The sequence below is a fragment of the Citrus sinensis genome, chromosome 6 (genome assembly GCF_022201045.2).
Source record: "Citrus sinensis cultivar Valencia sweet orange chromosome 6, DVS_A1.0, whole genome shotgun sequence".
Classification (NCBI taxonomy): domain Eukaryota; kingdom Viridiplantae; phylum Streptophyta; class Magnoliopsida; order Sapindales; family Rutaceae; genus Citrus; species Citrus sinensis.
In genome coordinates, this window is record NC_068561.1 from 24,258,128 (window position 1) to 24,276,811 (window position 18,684).

At 33.9% G+C, this 18,684-nt stretch overlaps 3 protein-coding genes across 3 annotated transcripts; 2 read left to right on the forward strand and 1 right to left on the reverse strand.

Moving 5' to 3' along the window:
- Positions 1 to 6,368: 6,368 nt before the first annotated feature.
- LOC102607076 (pto-interacting protein 1-like) lies at positions 6,369 to 8,029 on the reverse strand. The gene is made up of 2 exons (XM_006482341.2): positions 7,567 to 8,029; positions 6,369 to 7,296 (listed from the first exon to the last, which is right to left on the reverse strand). The coding sequence occupies exons 1-2, from the start codon at positions 8,027 to 8,029 to the stop codon at positions 6,632 to 6,634; spliced, it is 1,128 nt and encodes a 375-aa protein (XP_006482404.1). The 3' UTR covers positions 6,369 to 6,631.
- A 1,555-nt stretch (positions 8,030 to 9,584) lies between these two features.
- Positions 9,585 to 15,245, forward strand: LOC102613765 (arabinosyltransferase XEG113). Its single transcript, XM_006482289.3, has 13 exons — positions 9,585 to 10,009; positions 10,580 to 10,882; positions 10,986 to 11,191; positions 11,391 to 11,496; positions 11,710 to 11,966; positions 12,134 to 12,269; positions 12,873 to 12,967; positions 13,085 to 13,138; positions 13,587 to 13,700; positions 13,889 to 13,987; positions 14,073 to 14,192; positions 14,543 to 14,629; positions 14,730 to 15,245. Exons 1-13 carry the CDS (start codon positions 9,835 to 9,837, stop codon positions 14,895 to 14,897), a joined length of 1,920 nt encoding a protein of 639 aa, XP_006482352.1. The 5' UTR covers positions 9,585 to 9,834; the 3' UTR covers positions 14,898 to 15,245.
- A 98-nt stretch (positions 15,246 to 15,343) lies between these two features.
- LOC102614355 (pentatricopeptide repeat-containing protein At4g19220, mitochondrial) lies at positions 15,344 to 18,653 on the forward strand. Its single transcript, XM_006482291.4, has one exon. It carries the CDS (start codon positions 15,699 to 15,701, stop codon positions 18,522 to 18,524), a length of 2,826 nt encoding a protein of 941 aa, XP_006482354.1. The 5' UTR covers positions 15,344 to 15,698; the 3' UTR covers positions 18,525 to 18,653.
- The last annotated feature ends 31 nt before the right edge of the window (positions 18,654 to 18,684 follow it).

Sequence of the window (18,684 nt, forward strand, 5' to 3'; positions counted from 1 at the left end):
TATTTTAATTTTGCTTTTGGAAAGTTTGTTAATTATTTCTTTATATAGAGATGGTTGTTAGTTGGCCATATATCATGGTTTATATAACGACAACTCTTAAGTATCTTACTGGGTATAAAATTAATTAAAGCCACATATAATTGTGCTTAATAGCAAACAAAAATCAATACCACTTTTTATTATTAAGTGAGAGAAAATTGGAGCCAGCTATCAATTGTGTTCTATTTATTTTTTTATTTTTTTTGGAGGATATAGAGAGAAAGACATGGGCCACTAGTCGTTTAAAAGTTGTGACAAATTGAAATGGACATTCACTTACGCTTAGAGACGTTTTGTAGCAAATTGTTTGGATAATACTCATGGGATTTCCATAGTAGCATTTTTTAATAAAGAATTAAAAAAGATTTAACTATGATTAAAGACAAGATTCTCTTCCTCTCTTTAGCAAGTTCATGGATCCACCACAATTCAAAATCAAAACGTCACAATTTCTGCTTTAAACTCTTTTTTCTTTCCAATTAAACAATCATTCTTTTGTCATTATATATACACATGCACACGTATACATGCTACACGAAATTGCTAGGCTATACTAGGCATTGCAACTAGCAAGTTGGCCAACGATGAAAAAAGTCGCTGATGGGACGATTTAATTAATATGATCATTTTAAATTAATCATGTCACACGTTACAAATAAAATTAGTGATTTTTTTTTATCTAACATTGCGAGGGAAACTTAACAAGCAAATTCAATTCAATAAGATGGAATGCTTGAATCCAACCCACGAAGTCTCTTTGAAGGATCTTATTTATTATTATTAATTTCGGCCCCCTTTTACCATTGAAAGAAGAATACAAACTTAGTATCAATTCCATTTGCTCCACCAATTACTATGAATAGAAAGTTTTTGTTGACTCGATGCCAAGTGAGAAAAATTAGATGACTTTGACTGGAATCGTTCCACGTTCTCTCAATTATAATGAAATACAATGCCGCCAGTCTCTCTTTGTAAACATCAAGAACAGATACAACAAATAATGCATTAGAAGTGGAATTCCCTCGGACTATCTGTAAGATCTCAACATGTACGAGATCAATCCATCAATATAGTCCGTCAAATTTGCACGATCACTTTCGGAATTTTGATAATTTTCAGTCAAAATTGATTTTATGATTAAAAGGCGCATGAGAGGCGAAATTATTATAGTTGCTTTTTGGTAAATTATGTTAAAAAAAATAAATTTAAATGAGTTTAGAAACTCTTCACCCTTTCAAAAAACTGTTTTTTTTTAATTAAAAAAATGGGTTTTGTTTTTTAACTACCAATAATTACTATCAAATGGTGATCGACACCACACGTCATGTTAAGTATAAAATCTAATAGACCGTACTAAACATAGTATTAGTTTTTTTCTTTTCTTTTTCCTTAGAATGAAGTAATCTAATTAAGCACCTACTTATAAAAAATGAGATCAGCAGAGTGACTGAACTAAAATGAATTCTCAGTTGTCGTAAACAATGGTTACATAATATGATAGACTATTATGATCCTAACTATAGAGTCAAAATACAAATTTAAATAACCTTTGGAATTTATGAAGTCAAAATACACCTAGTATAATGTATAGAAGCAAACTTAATGAGATGATAACCCATAATCAATCTTTTGAATTTGACATCATGAAGGATATTATAAACTAATGCCCTATACAAATATATTAAGAAATATAAAGTCGTGATACGATTTCAATTAAAGCATTTAATGCCCGTCAACTCTTACGTATACATATGATATATTTGTATGTATATAACCTATGGGCCAAATGAAAACCACTAAAACAAAACCAGGGTCGATGACCAAATGAGTAGTCTCCATGCAAGTTGCTAGTTTTGGTTGGAATCAGATAAGTTTCAACTTTTGAAGCCTCCAGCTCCCTTCACTCAATCCTGGTCTCTTTTGGCCACATCATCATTATTAATTATCTTAAAAAATGCCGCCTATGTGCTGATGTGCATTTTTATATCGGTTAATTAATTATGATATTGGATATTATTTCTGTATATCTGTTCTTTAATTATTCTGAATGAGACAATATGAGATGGGATGGGAACAAGAAACCAAAAAACAAATCATATCACCCTTTCCAGCCCCACTTCGACATGTTTTCTTTTATGCTTCAAAATCAAATATCAATGCTTGCAACTTCTAGGGTGGATGCCACTCTTACTCCAAAACCACCTTTTTTATGATAATAATACGTAAGACTTTTTGTTTTCTGTGTACCGATAAGAATCACACGACGAGATCTGAAATTTTAATGTCTTGGGTGTAAAATTATGATAAAAATTAATAATTTGTTAACTTAACTATAATATTAGTTTTTTTTTTATAAATTTAACCACGGTCAAATAAAATTTTCTTAAAAGGATTAATATAAAAATATATTTTTTTTTTTGTTGAGCGGTGTCAGTTGTCCACACCAGTGTCACGTCAATCCACCCTGTATGAAGAACAATTTTAATTATAATAAATATTATACTAATTTAGTAAGAATCAACATTAGTATGTGGTAAAATATTTTAGGTGTTATTATGATTAGCTTGATTTTCCTATTATCCCATCATGTTAATAATGGCATAATCAAAATATTAAACCTGGGGCCATTTGTTGAAATAAACATTTTGTTTAGGTCAAAATATAATAAAGATTGATTTAGAGAGGTTGCATGGATAAAATACTTGGGGTCATTGTAGAATGAGCAATGATCAATGAGTCAAACTATAAATATGGCTAATTTTAAGGTCCAATTTATTAAAAAGAATAACCTTTTTATACTGAAATTTAACAATTTTGGGTGGGCCTCCCCTTACCGTCCCCTCATTTTTTTTTAATTACTAATATTATAATTAGAGAACTATTAATATTTATAGTCAGATAATTTTTAAAAATATTATACATTAAATCTGTGAAGACAATTCAAATTTTTTATTTTCATTAATATTCGAAGAATATTTGTTCACTTCTTAATTCGGTATTGTGTGCAAAGCTAGTAAAATTAAGGTATTTTAACTTTTTAATAAATATATTTTCCTTGCGTAAATTGAACTTTGTGCCACTGATCATAAATTAATAATTATGATTGCCAAAGATCATCAATTTAACATTTTCTTTTTGGATTCTTCCTCAGTACAATTTCAAAAGATATTTTAAAAATTTGTGGGCGAATGTAAGAGAAGGAAAGCACACTGACTTCACTCTCTAATTAATATTCTTTAAGAAGACAGATTGATGGTAAAAAAAATTAGATTTTTTTTTTTTAAATTGTTACAATCATTTGATGCTGTTATAATTTGGGATATATTAGTAGTCTAATGACTAGGTACATGTACTTGTATTACGGCTTAGAAATCTACGAAGTATTAGTTCAGAAATCTATTCCACTAATATCCGGGAAGAAATTCACCCAAATCCACAATTTTAGGATAGAGATTGATTTACAAGCTTCGTGGCAAAATTTAATTTACATATCAAAATGGTGATCCACATGTAATAATGCGCCATCTATTATCTTCATCCTGTAAACTTATCAAATTGATTATAATTAAAATAACGAACTAACCATGTTTTGACTTGTAATTACAATATTTTTTTGAAAGCAAGTTGAAAAATTTAATTAAATTTCCTCATGCATGCGATCATAAACCATGCGACTGTGAACACGTGCCTGGGTTTTGTTCGAAGTACACATGCACGTACGTAATGTCAACTATGTGCATACGTAGAATAATAAAAATATTAAGAAAAGGATTACGTAAAATGGAAGCGTAATTAATAAAATGATTTGATAATCATTAATAGTAGTTAAAGTAGTGAATCAATTAAGAGGGCATCAAGTTCGATAAATCGTACTGTACGAGTAGTATTCGAGGAAGCATCGATCCATGCATATGCTGCTGTGGTACAAGTAACTGTTAATTATTTCTAGGAATGACAGTGGGGCGGGGTGGGGCCGTGGGGATGGGATGTCTACCCCATTTTTCATTCTATTCAAAATTTTTGTCTTCATTTCTCACCTTATTCCTCAATAAATTTAATGTATTGGGGATAGGAAATCCCCACGTGGAGAATGATTCTCACATCCTCACCACATTCCTCATTTACTTATTTTATAGTTGATATAAAAATATGATTTTAGTAAATTAAAAATTAGAGACTTAAAATAAAATCATTACCATATTATAAAATATTGAAATTTTTTTTAAAAATCTCTAAAAATTTGAAACAATATCTTAAAATGATATTAAAAGTGAAAAATATTTAAAGAGAACAGCTCCTTAAAAGAGAAAAAAAATATAATAATGTTTTAAAGTTGAAAAATATTGTAGGTTTTTCTTTTATTTATATTCTATTTATATTACATAAAAATTAAAAAAATTATTAATTGACATTATAGTTGATAAAATAACAATTATTAAATAATAATTAAAAACATATTTATATATAATGGGGATTGGTGTGGGGGTGGGGTGGGGAGTGCAATATCAAACCCCATCCCGTTAACAATTTAGAAATTATTTTTCCCCTACTCCCCACCTCATTCTCCAAAAATTATTAAAAATTTTCTCCATTTAGGGTGGAGCTCTACGGAGCCCAAACCCGTGGAGTATTTTACCATCCCTAATTATTTCTTATTAAACCAAATTAAAATTCTAATGAGATAAGTCAAAAGGAGACAAAGGCGCCAGTTGTATGCAGGGCTTTGACAGTCAATTAATTAAATTATATTTAATTTCTTAATTAATCATTCTTACTATTAAAAGCTTTCGTTCGTTAAAATGATTTTATGTTAAACAATTTGGGGTGTGAGTCAGACTTGACTAGATTTGAGTTTTAGAAGTGAAAAAAGTTTGTCAATAACAACAAAAATTTATATTAAAGCATGTCCTTTAGTGTTTTTTTTTTCCTAATAATATTTTAATTAAATTTATTTATTGTGTTTTTGAATCATATTGGCTTGTGAATGACTTCAGTGCCACCCAATACTTGACACGGGGGAAGGTGCTCGTGGAGAATATTAAGAGATTAGGTGTGTATACTATAAAATAATACAGTTTGCAAATTTTGTTAAATTAAATTAAATGAGCATATAAAAAATGCTATATAGGATTAGCATATTGCAAGAGTTATGGTGTTAGATCCTATATGGTAATTATGAGATGATAATATGTGTAGATTTATGATGTTAAATCCTAACTAATACTCAATTATGATATCTTTTTGATATATATAGCACAACCAATTGAGTCAATGTCGTAAGCGTGACGTTTAAAGAAAAGAAAAATCAACTAAGGTCACATATTGAAAGGGTTGTTGATTGAAATCAATAAATGAGATTGTTGCAGCACATATGCTAAATAGAAAGGGTCATTAAAAGAAATCAATATATATATATATATAATCGCATAACAAAAGAAAAAAAAACTAAAAGAATAACAATTTATTAATTTTTTTTTAAATTACATTATAATCAGTATTCCACCACATTCACAGTAAAAAGAAAAGTGTCAAAACATTTTATACCGACTTTATAATTGTGTAGTTTGAATAATTAGACTAAGAATGAGTTGGATCTACTTTCAAATATTACAATGAAAGTCAACTCATACTAATATACACAGAAGGAAACCTGGAACATTACAACATCTTAGGTGTACTTGTATTATGTTGCTTATTTAATTAAAGAAGGAAATGAAGAAGAAAGTCTTTAAACGAAGATTCACCCCACTTAGGATTTCAAACAAAATTGTTTTCAGAATCAAATTTCAAAAGTATTTGTTTCCACCCAACCTAGGTGCAATGTAGGGGCTGAACATTAACTTTATAATTTTCTATGTACGAGTCAAATTTTATAATTAGTAAGCTGATTGAATTATTAATTTCTTTTAAAATCTAGGAAAGAAAAGTCTGAAGTTTTATTGAATTTAGTTTTGACTTTTAGTATTGGTTCTTCCCAATTGCAAATATTGACTTTTTAGTTTCCAAAATTATCATCATTTAGGATATAATTAACACATTTTCTTAATCCTTTCATGTTATTGATATGTCAGACCTTATTATCTTATTAAATGAAATAAAAAAATGCTACGCCATGCATATCCTGATCTACCATAGTTTATTTTATATTTTATTAAGAAAAAATGTAGGTCTGTTTTAGAGATTCTGTGGTTAAACTACTTAGCAGTAGATAAATTCTCAATTATAGAAGCTACATACATTTTATCAAACCCTGTTCTGTTTATTTTGTTGTCTTATAAAATATGATATTACACGATTAATCCTCTGGGCATAGCTCGGCTGCTAGTGAATATGTTTTGCGTCTAGTCACTTAAGTTCAAGTAATAATAGAGAGTAAAATTGATATTTTTTGGATAAGAATTTCCATTTCTATCAAAATCTTTAAAAAAAAAAAAAAGATCTACACAGTGCAATATTCACAAAAAAAAAAAAAAATTCTACGATAAACTAATATTTATATTCGACTAGTTATGTTGTAATTTACAAAAATTATTGTAATTGAATAAGTACATTATAAGGATTGTTAAATAATTAGCTGGGACTATTAACAACTTTATACAGGCAATTCAAGCTGAAGTTGAGGTTCCATACAACTCAAAATTCTATCGGCGATGCTGCTCATATTGGGTCTAGCTTCACAATTTTCAACAAGAGCGGAATTTGCAAGATCAACCAACACTCTTAATTGCTCCATATTTGCATCTCCATTGAGTTTTGGATCCAACATTTGAGCCGAAACTTCAACATTTTTATTTCTCCTACACTCTTCAGTCCATTCGGCTAGCGTTACCGAACCTTGAATTGATTTTAGCCCTGTAATTAGCTCAAGAAGCAGCACCCCAAAGCTATAAACATCGCTCTTTGTCGACACAAGGCCTGTGTTAAGATAATTAGTGTCCACATAACCAAATGAACCTTTGATGCTTGTTTGTCTTTTGGGCCCATTTGGGTCACTAAATGGACCTAATTTGCAAAGCCCAAAATCAGCAAGCTTGGCATGGTTGTCGTCAATTAAGAGAATGTTTGAAGACTTTATGTCTCTGTGGATTATAGGAGGGTCTGCTTGTGAATGGAGATACTCCAGAGCTCGAGCTATGTCTAGGGCAATGCTCAAACGATTTGACCACGAAAGTACGCCCAGAGATTGGCCGTAGTATGTGTGCATCCTGTCGAATAGGCACTTGTTCGCTACGTATTCGAGTAGTAGAAGTTGCTCTCCTGCTTAAATCGTACATAAAAATCATATACTTGAGTCACGGGTCAGGAATTTGCCATCAATTTAATCGATTAATTGTGGCAACTTATTGACATGCGAGTGTTTGTTATGTTTGGAAATAGACAATGGAATAGAATGAGAATATATGGATGAACCAGTCAATGAGAAAGCAAAGTTCAAGATTATCACTCACTTGTTCGAACTAATTGTTTAGATAGAGAAATAGTGACGTTTTTAGATTCTGTATTATATATGCTTGGAAATATAAATACCTTTTTCCAAGCAGAAACCTAATAATCCCACCAAATTTGGATGAGAAACTCTGAGCAAAACTGAGACTTCATCAAGGAAAATCTTTCTGCTACCACCCCTTTCCTCCATGACTCTCTTAACAGCTCCGAAATTGCCATCTCCAAGCTCTGCGAGATATACGAACGACGTCGCCCCAACCCCAATCCGAATTCTGAAATCATTAGTAGCCATTTTCAGCTCTTCAAGTGCATAAGTCCTAATACCACCAGCATTGCAGCACGAAGTATAAATCTTCTGTGAATTGCTCGTGTCGTAATCTTCTTCCGACTCGGTTTCGATATCTTTCTCCGAAGTGAAGCTTGCTTGAGGTTCAAGGTACCTAGCCATCTTCTTCAAAACTATTAAGAGAAGGATTACAAGCAGAATTGCCCCAAAAATCCACAAATTTGCTGGCCTATTTGTGGAGAATCCAAAGAACCACATTGTGATTTTCTTCGGATTTCTTGTCTAATTTGCATGCAGATTTTCTTTAAGCGGGTAATTAACAATTAAATTTATGCCTTGAAAATGAAGTTTGAGAAAAATGTGAAGAGATTGAAGATTCATTTCTTTGGATTTTAGCATAGGAATGTTAAAAACAAAAGAAAAAAAAGACCTAAAATGTGTCTTATATGCATGAGAATAAATCACAAGTTAAGGGTCTTTAATTTGTCATTATTAACCATTGTCTGCGAGTTTTGCATTCTATAAAAGGCACAATTATTATAACAATTACAAATTAGATTTTCCTAAGTTACAATTAATGTAACTTACAATTTACCTAAAACATGTATAAATGGGTATTACGATAGTGGGACCCATCTGATTTTTGTGGGCTGGCTGTAAGTTACGTTAATTATAAATTAACAAGATCTTTATAAATTAAAAACATAAAGTTTGTATTCCAACATCTTATGTGTCATTCATTGATAGTTATGATTAAAAATTTGACAACAACGTGATTCGTGAGGGTTATAGATAAGTGACATGTCATTTTTTATCTCATAATATATATCATTAATTGTGCTAATTGAATAAATTGGAGTACAAGTTATTCTGCCATAAAGAAATATTAATAAAATATAATTGAAAGTTTAAAATATTGATAATGATAAATTAGTACTATATACATTTGAGTGAAAATTCAAACATTCATGAATATGACATCTTCTTTAGCGACTGATTGAATAATTTAATATATGCTCACATTTGTGTAAATTATACAAAATTAGAAAAATAATTTCAACTTTCAAGATTCCACAATTTCAAGTTCAGCTTCAGTTCCTATTATTTAAAACCAATCGGTTTCAACTCGGTTCAGTTCTAAACCAAAACCAACCGTTAAATGCCCACCCCTTAAATTTTCAAGATTCCACAGTTTCGGCTTCATCTTTGTGCCCACCAAACCCATCATTCTCTGTCAATCCATTCGGACCAAACTGGCCCAAATTTCATTCAGACCCAATCCAATCAAATTAAGCAAAATTTGGCCCGATCCATTAAACTCTCAAGTGGGCCAATCTATTTTTGGAAATAAATTAAAAACCATTATTTTCTCTTCCAGTAAGCAACCAATTTTTTTTTTCTTTAAAAGGGAATTAGGTGGGGGCATGTTTTTCGTTTATTTATCTAACTCCTCTAGCTCTCGACTTAGTCAAATCAAAAACGAATCTTTTTTAATAATGGAACCTGATAATAAACCTAAATAATAATCTCTTGCCAGTTTCTAAATGATTTTATTCATTTGATAAATGATAATAATCATTACTAATTCATTAGCCACCTACTCCCCAGTCCGCCCATGTTGCCACATTTTATTTTAGCATACCAATTCATCTTTTTAAATTTATTTTTAAAAAGTTACTTATAAATGAAAAAAAGTATCATTTATGATCTTACCATTTTATCGTCTATTTTTTTGCCATAAAGGAAGAAAATAAAACAAATTAAGCGAAAAATAGAGGGCCAGTCACATAATTTCAGAAGTTGACTTTCTTGCCTGGGCTGCCGCTGCATGTTTTTCAAAAATATTTTTAAAAAATGTGGGAGAAAAATAAAAAACTCCAAAAAAACCCGGCTTTCTTATTACACAGCGGTTGAGTTTGAGTCCTTCGTCAGTTTCATTCACATGGCAATGAAGACAGGCAACTGAACGAACGTTATTGGGCATCTGAACAATAATAGCAATGAAGCTTATAAGTTGATTAAAAAAGTTTCACTTTTTTTTTTCCGATGAAACAAAAATAAAAATGGGTGGCTGGAGAAATTGGTATCAAGAGTTGGTGAATTCGAAGCCATTATTCTTGACGATCTACACAACTGTGATTGTGGGAATCGTTTTTTCGTCGTTTTATGTCTTCTCCGCCGTTTACTCTCCTTCCTCTGCCAGCGCCAACTGGTTCTCTTCTCCTCCTTCAATTTCACGTATGTGTTCCTTTTTTTTTTCCCCTTGGTTTCTTGTTTGTTTTAAGATGGACCCAGATGATTTTTTTATTCTATTGCATGAATTTCAAGTTTGCATGTTATATTTTGATACGTTTTAGTAAATGCTTATATGTTGATTTTTTTTTTCTGCTTAAGATTCGCTTTTCATCATTAAATGCGACAGTAATGTAAAATTTTCACGAGTTGATCATAAACTGGCTCGAAGTTTTGACTTCTATTGTGGCATGTGAGGTTGACTTTTGAAGTGAGGTTGTATATGTTATTAGTGATTCAGTGGCTATTTATGTGATCAAATTTGATTTTTGTTGATGTAGTGATGCTGTGTTTTCTGGTATGTAAGCATGCTACCTAGTAGCTCTTCGGCTAACAAACCACGTAGATAAGCACTATTTGTAGTTTTCACATCATGACTATTTGCTAGCATTTTTGCCTTACTTTTAGTGAGGTTGTTCCTTTTAATGGATCCTGTCTCAATGTATTGAAATTGTCCTGCTTTTTTTTGCCATCTCATCCTCTATCTGATTAATTTGTCTCCATATCCATGCACAGATTCTCCAGTTGCAGCTTCTTCTTACATTAATGTAGCACCTAACTTTTCCCCAACACTGAAAGTGAGTGCAATTCCACCTCCCCTGCCTCAGTCTAGCAGCAAACAGGTGAAACCTATATGGGAGGTTCCACAAACCAAAAGATTGCCATCTCTGAAGTCTTTTCAACTGACAAAAGAACTGGTTGAGCAAAGGGTACAAGATAATATTATAATAATGACTTTTGGGAACTATGCATTCATGGATTTTATCCTGAATTGGGTTCAACGCTTAACAGATTTGGGGCTTTCCAATATTTTGGTTGGTAAGTGGTCTTCTGGGAAGTCTAACCTTGTAGATTCTACTCACTATCCTAGTAAATGTCATTCAAAATCGAATTTGAAATCGGACTTGCAACTTTTTTACAGGTGCTCTGGACACCAAGCTGGTGAAGGCTTTATATTGGAAAGGAGTTCCTGTCTTTGATATGGGTAGCCATATGAGCACAATGGATGTAGGCTGGGGTTCACCAACCTTTCACAAAATGGGGAGAGAAAAAGCTATTTTGATAGATTCAGTCCTTCCTTTCGGTTTTGAGCTCTTGATGTGCGATACAGATATGGTCTGGTTGAAGGTACCATTCCATGCCTGTTGATAGTTTCATTTGGTTTCAAGTCCTTCTTCTTTTCATATTTTGATTGATTCATGCCCTATTGCTTAATAAGTATATTTAAAGTCAATAGCTTTTATGGACATTTTTATTATTTCCATGTTTTTGTTTCATCAGTGTATTCAGTAGGTTATTGCTGAAACTTTTATTTTTTCTGTGACAGAATCCACTCCCGTATTTTGCTCGGTACCCTGATGCAGATATCTTAACTTCAAGTGATCAAGTTGTACCCACAGTTGTTGATGATAGGTTGGACATCTGGCAACAAGGTAAAGATTATATATCAGTGGTTTTACTCTTTAGTCCAAATTTTTGTTTATACCCTTTAGTCTAACTTTCCCTATAGTCTCTACTTACAATAATGGTGGGCTTGGTTATGTTTATATCAATCAATTGGGCTATCAGGCACTTTATTGATTATGGTAATGCCACACCTCGGTTGTGTCAAAGATTCAGTGACAATATTTGTCTCACCTTGACAGTTGGCGCTGCTTACAATGTGGGAATTTTTCACTGGCGACCAACAGAGTCTGCAAAGAAATTTGCTAAAGAATGGAAAGAAATGATTCTAGCTGATGATAAGATATGGGATCAAAATGGATTTAATGAACTTATACGCAGGCAGTTAGGGCCATCTGTTTCAGAGGACAGTGAACTTGTATATGCTTATGATGGAAATTTGAAGTTGGGAGTTCTACCTGCAAGTATATTTTGTAGTGGGCATACTTATTTTGTCCAGGTTGGTTATATATATTAGTTCTTTATGATTCCTGGAGTTTATTCATTCTGTTTTATAATGGATTCAGGATTTTTGAGTCCTTTCTTATATTCTTCTGAGTAATAATGAATCAAACTTACTGCAAAATTATGTCAGGATTTCTGAAATTCCTAATGCTATATTGTCAGGCCATGTATAAACAACTGAGATTGGAGCCATATGCAGTACATACAACATTCCAGTATGCAGGCACTGAGGGAAAGCGTCATCGGCTGCGAGAAGCCATGGTTTTTTATGATCCACCAGAATATTATGATACACCAGGTAATACTGTCCCAGTGTTTTATGTTGGGGCTCTTCTTGTTGTAAGTTGATCTACATTCCAATTAATTGTTTCTTCTGTACTTCATCTGTCCAGTTTATGATTTGCGATTCTCTACTAAGTTATCAATCCTTCTCAATCCTAGATGTCTGTAAAGATGCTTTTTTGGATGCTTATGTACTTTTTTCTCCATCTAATATAAACCCCAGCCAATCCTTTTGTGGGCAGGATCTGATCCCAAGACCAGTTTTGTACCCCCCCAAGAGATCAAAATAGAACAACTAATATCCTACAAGTACAGAACTATTTCTGCATATTGATATTTATGTTGATACTGGTCTGGGATGCTTCACTGTATTGATCCAATTTGAACCTTTTACTTCTTTGTTACTTATGCAGCTGGCCTTTCTCATCCTAACTACTATTTCTTTCCATCAAATATTTCCACAACCTATGTGACCTTAATTTATAATTGCGGACGTATGGATGTGTGTATCTATGGATCCCCTTTAAAAAAAAAAAATTAATTTGAAATTCAATCTTTTAAAAAATATTTTGTTTCAAGAACATGACTGCAATATAATTTCTTTGGGGATCTTATGCAGGAGGTTTCTTGTCATTTAAGCCATTTGTCCCAAAGAGTTTGTTGCTAGATGGAAAGCATGATCTGGAATCTCACTTTGCTCTTGTTAATTACCAAGTATGCGTGCATATTCCCCTAATTGTTCTGTCTTCTGGCAATTGTTGAGATAGTCATGTCACACATTATAATTTTTGTTATCAAATCTGTTTTTTTTTTTTTTTTTCTCTTTTTCAGATGCAACAAATAAGGACAGCACTGGCTATTGCTTCAGTGTTGAATCGCACGTTGGTGAGAACAACTGAAATATTTATATGTTTCCTTTTGTTGATTGTTTGAGGATGAGACTTTTTCCATGGAAAAATTCTTAACTATTTTCTGCTTTTACATTGACATACCTAAGAGTCTAACTTTACAGAAATCACTCTGAAAAGAATAACGTAAAATTAGTATCTGGAGTTAGATGATCAGCTATTTCAATGTATTACAAATCTTTTTGCCTGTGAGGCACTTGGTAGAAAGTAATGGCAATGGCAAAAGAATAGCTCTTAAACATGAAATATCGTTTTGATTGTGAGCCATTAGACTCAAATGGCTATTCAACAAGGTGCCCATATGATGATCACTGATACAGTAATGCATTAATAATGCATGGTTGATTGAACTTCCAAGTTTCTTTTTCCACCATTTATGAGATTTGGATTTAATTCACTTTTTTGTTATTTTATGTGTGTTTTAGGTCATGCCACCCCTATGGTGTAGGTTGGATAGATTATGGTTTCCACATCCTGGAGTTTTGGAGGGTACTATGACTAGACAACCTTTTCTCTGCCCTTTGGACCATGTATTTGAGGTAGTTATATTTCTGTTGAAGCTGATTGTTAGACCTGTATAGAGACTAATTACACTTGTACAATTATAAGTCATGAAAAAATTGACTTTATTCGCTTATTGAGTTACGAAAAATAAGAGATATTTTTCTACTTTCTACCTTTATTTCTTATTGATTGCCTCACAACTCTTGAGAAATATGCACTGCAGGTAAATGTCATGCTGCAGCAACTTCCAGAGGATGAATATGGCCCTGGCATTGGTTTCAGAGAGTACTCCTTTATGGACAATCCATCGGTGCCTAAACAGGTAATGGATACCAGCTTCATGTGGATGAGAGAGTCACCTTTTGATTACTGCCATGTAATGGAGCTTTCTATGATGTTTGTTTCAGGTGAAAGAGTCTCGGCTTGAAGTTCAGCTTTGTGATGACACCTTAATAGATTGTCAGGCATCAAGCAATACATCTTCACCGGGAATACTTAGGTTTCCACGGCATAGCAGTGAAGAAACGGTATTCTAGATCTTATACTTTTTGTGCCTTTCTATCATTTCTAACATTGATACATGGTCATAGTTGAACAAACATATGTTGAAATAGAACTTTCTGCTTAGAAGCTGGGTCTGATTTTTCAATCGCTGGCAAAGAAGGGAAGTTGTTTGGGTACAGCTCTAGTTTTACATTCTCTATCATTTCTAGGATCTAATTGTTGGTTAAAGTTGATTTTCTAATATGCCTGTGTTAGCATTTATTCTTCGGTACTTTCTCAGTTTTAGTTAGACCACTAAGCTGTAAGAATATATAAGTTGTTCAACTTGCTATATAACAATCTGAGGATGCTGAATGTTACTTTCAATATGCAGTTCAAGACAGTTTTCTCTTCATTCAAGGATGTGAAAGTCATTAATTTCTCTTCAATGAAAAATGCTTTCCTTAATTTCACTGACAAGGCAAGTTCATTTCTTCCCCTTGTTGATTTCATAATATCATTTGGAAATGAAAGCACTTTCTTCTTATCATATGCTGAAACAATGTGCAATATCTACTTAGACAAGAGAAGAGAGATTCAGGAGACGCGTGAAACGGTATGTCGGCATATGGTGCTGCGTGGACAGCCACACTCCCGGACACATTTATTATGACATGTACTGGGACGAGAAACCTGATTGGAAACCTATACCTCCCCAGACTCCAGGGGATGATCATCTGCCATGGTGAGGCCTAACATGAAAGTGGTTATTTACAGAATTTACTATCGGATAAGGGAGGAGGAAAGACGTTCCACAACTGGTTAATTTGAATTTGTAAATGGGAAGAGGGTTGTATCATCATCTTCAGACCTTTTTTTTTTTTTTGGCGGGGGTTAAAAATCTTTCTTTAAACAGAGAAAAGCCAGATGTATTCTATTTTTTTCTTTTTCATTTCTCCTTTTTCGTGTAACAGTAGAAAATTTTGACTTCATTTGAATTATGCAGCAAAGCAAACAGAAGAAAATCAACTTGGGCTCTTTCTTTGTATCAATATTATAACCCTTTCTAAGTTATTCATAATTGGTTTTCACTCTTATCTCCTGGCATACTGACATTAAAACTCATCTTTGTTTCTTGTGAATGGACTTTGCTAGTATACATAAGGTATCTGGACTTAAAATAACTAATAAGAGAGTTGAAGTCGAAGCTGAATGTATACGATGGTCACTTGCTCTTGTAGGCCAGGTGTTTGATTACGGCCGATGCTATTTGGTGCCTCGAAGATAGGGTTATATTTGTAATTCCAATAATTTTGCGGAGTGTGTATCGGTACTTAATATATACAAACTACTTGTTCACTTGATTCCAGGGTATATATTAACTTTGCCTCCTCAAAGGAAAAAAAGGAAAGTATTATCTTGCAATTTTGCAAAGTGACTGTCTTGCAATAGATGCAACGAATGGGAATAAGAGCAAGCAAGCAGCGGCAACTAAACAAACATCTAATTCTAACTCCCTCTTCGTGATAGGGGCGGGGGGTGTGGGGGGCATGCTTAGACTGAGACAGTCTCTGTTCCTCTCTTCACAATTTTTATGTTTTACGTGCACTTTCAAAGCAACTAACTATCTCTTTTACAGCGCTCATAATAAAGGCAAAAATCCCATTTCACCCTTCACTTCATCTAGTCTCATCTCCAAAACTTATAGCTTATGTGCGCTGCATTCAACTGATTTTTCGACCTTTTATCAAGCGTTTGATAAAATGCCACAGAGAAATCAACAATGCAGTAGCAGCGACATTTACTTTGTTCTTGATCTTCTTAAATCCTCGAAAGCAAGACTTGATGTTGTGTCGGTCGTAACTATCCATTGCTTGGCCCTTAAGAGAGGTTTTCTTGCCCACTTGCCAACTTCCACCTCTCTCCTTACAGCTTACTCCAATGTCAGTTATTTCGAGTCTTCGTTGGCTTTGTTTTATGAAACTTGTAATAAAGATGTGGTCACTTGGAACGCTATGATCACTGCTTGTGTTGAGAATCGGTGTGTTGTTATGGGTTTGCATTTCTTTGGTGAGATGGTTGAAGAGGGAATTAGGTTTGATTCTACAACTCTTTTGATTATTGTGTCAGCCTTAACTCAAATGAATTGCTTGAAACAAGGAAGGGTTGTTCACTGTTTGAGCATAAAGGCTGGGATGATTGCAGATTCTAGTCTATGTAACGTATTTGTGAACATGTATGCAAAATGTGGTGACTTGAACTCTTCAGAGTGTACCTTTTCAGGTATGCATTGTGCAGACACAGTGTCTTGGAATACAATAATGAGCGGTTGTCTTCATAACAATTATCCTGAGAAGTGCTTGTTATACTTTAGAGAAATGGGTTGGTCTGGAGAACAAGTGGATAATGTGAGTTTGTCATCTGCTGTTGCAGCGTCTGCTTGTCTTGGGGAGTTGAGTTATGGTGAAGTCATTCATGCATTGGGGATTAAGTTGGGGTATGAAGACAGCCCTTATGTTTCAGTAACCAATTCACTCATTTCAATGTATTCTCAATGTGGAGATATTGAGGCTGCGGAGAGGGCATTTTGGGGAATGACATGTAAGGATGTTGTTTCATGGAACGCAATAATAGATGGATTTGCTTTGAACGGAAAATTTGAAGAAGCATTTGATCTTCTGCATGAAATGCAATTGATGAGGTCTGTTGAACCTGATATAGCAACTGTAGTTACTCTGATTTCACTTTGTGCAGACTCACTGCTGCTGAGAGAAGGAAGAAGTGTTCATGGATATGCAATTCGTAGACTGTTGGGTTATGATCTGTTAATGATGAACAGCCTGATGGACTTCTACTCAAAATCCAACAGTCTATCTAAGGCTGAACTCTTGTTCAATGCCATAGCTCCGATGAACGACTTGGTCTCATGGAATTCAATGATCTCTGGGTATAGTCAAAGCAGTCATTCAGAAAAAGCTCAAAGATTATTCAAGGAAATGCTGTATCTTTGTTCGCAGTTCAGCTTTTCAACTTTGCTAGCTATTCTTCCATCTTGTAATTCCCCTGAATCCCTTGAGTTCGGTAAATCAATTCACTGTTGGCAGCTGAAATTGGGATTTTCAAACAATACTATTGGAGTTAATGCCCTCATGCACATGTATATAAATTGTGGAGACTTGGTGGCTGCTTTCTCATTGCTGCAGAGAATTTCTCACAACTCAGATACTTCTTGTTGGAATATCGTAATTGTCGCTTGCACGCAGAATGGCCATTTTCAAGAAGCCATTAAAACTTTTAAATCAATGACACAGCAACAAAATGCCAGCCCTGACTCAGTAACCCTTGTCAATGTCATATCAGCATGTGGAAATCTTGAGCTGGCCTTTGAAGGGAAATCCCTTCATGGGCTTGCTCTAAAATCTTTGATGGGGTTGGATACTCGCGTACAGAATGCACTAATCACCATGTACGGTAGGTGCAGGGACATTAAGAGTGCTAGCACAGTATTTGAATCATGTTACAATTGCAATTTATGTACATGGAATTGCATGATATCTGCTTTTTCTCAGAATAAGGCTGAAGTAAGAGCCCTTGAACTATTTCGTCACCTTGAGTTTGAACCGAATGAGATCAGCATAGTGAGCATTCTCTCTGCTTGCACTCAACTAGGAGTTCTAAGACATGGAAAACAAATTCATGGTCACGTGTTTCACCTGGGATTTCAGGAGAACTCTTTTATATCTTCAGCTCTTCTTGATATGTACAGCAACTGTGGAAGATTGGACATTGCTTGCCAAATCTTTAAAAATTCAAAGGGTAAATCTAATGCAGCTTGGAGCTCTATGATTTCAGCATATGGGTACCACGGCAAAGGCTGGGAAGCCATTGAACTTTTTCATGAAATGTGCAATTCTGGAATTAGACCAACAAAAAGCAGTGTCATTAGCCTTTTGTCAGCTTGTAGCCATTCAGGTCTTGTGGATGAAGGTCTACGGTATTACAACAATATGCTGGAGGAATATGACGTACGACCTGAAACTGAGCATCATGTGTGCATCGTTGATATGCTGGGGCGATCTGGCAAGCTCCAAGAAGCCTATGAATTTATTAAGAATTTGCCAATACAACCTAAGCCTGGAGTTTGGGGAGCCATGCTGAGTGCCTGCAGCCACCATGGAGATACCAAGATGGGTAAACAAGTTGCGGAACTTCTTTTCAAACTGGAACCTGAAAATGTTGGGTACTACATTTCCTTGTCGAATATGTATGTCGCATTAGGGAGATGGAAAGACGCAGTGGAAATACGGGAAATAATTGAGGAAAAAAAGTTGCGAAAAACAGCAGGTTACAGTCTTATTGATGTGGGTTTTGGGTGAAGATTGGAAAGTTTTCACTTTTCACTTTCAGATGGCACGATTGTGTGTACATTTATATTTTCACCTTTGTACCCGAAATCAATGAAGACCGGGCTTTTCATCTTCAAAAGAAAAACAAGGATTTTACAATGCCATCAGTACCCAATTCCAGAGCTCTGAC

What these genes read in the sequence shown, in the direction of transcription:
- LOC102607076 (XM_006482341.2), bottom strand. Translation starts at nt 8,029, where the DNA reads ATGTGGTTCTTTGGATTCTCCACAAATAGGCCAGCAAATTTGTGGATT. An exon ending in AGGTTTCTGCTTGGAAAAAG is followed by an intron (nt 7,297 to 7,566) that starts GTATTTATATTT and finishes CGATTTAAGCAG; the next exon opens with GAGAGCAACTTCTACTACTC.
- LOC102613765 (XM_006482289.3), top strand. Translation starts at nt 9,835, where the DNA reads ATGGGTGGCTGGAGAAATTGGTATCAAGAGTTGGTGAATTCGAAGCCA. An exon ending in GGCATACTTATTTTGTCCAG is followed by an intron (nt 11,967 to 12,133) that starts GTTGGTTATATA and finishes CTATATTGTCAG; the next exon opens with GCCATGTATAAACAACTGAG. An exon ending in TCCTTAATTTCACTGACAAG is followed by an intron (nt 14,630 to 14,729) that starts GCAAGTTCATTT and finishes ATATCTACTTAG; the next exon opens with ACAAGAGAAGAGAGATTCAG.
- LOC102614355 (XM_006482291.4), top strand. Translation starts at nt 15,699, where the DNA reads ATGCTTAGACTGAGACAGTCTCTGTTCCTCTCTTCACAATTTTTATGT.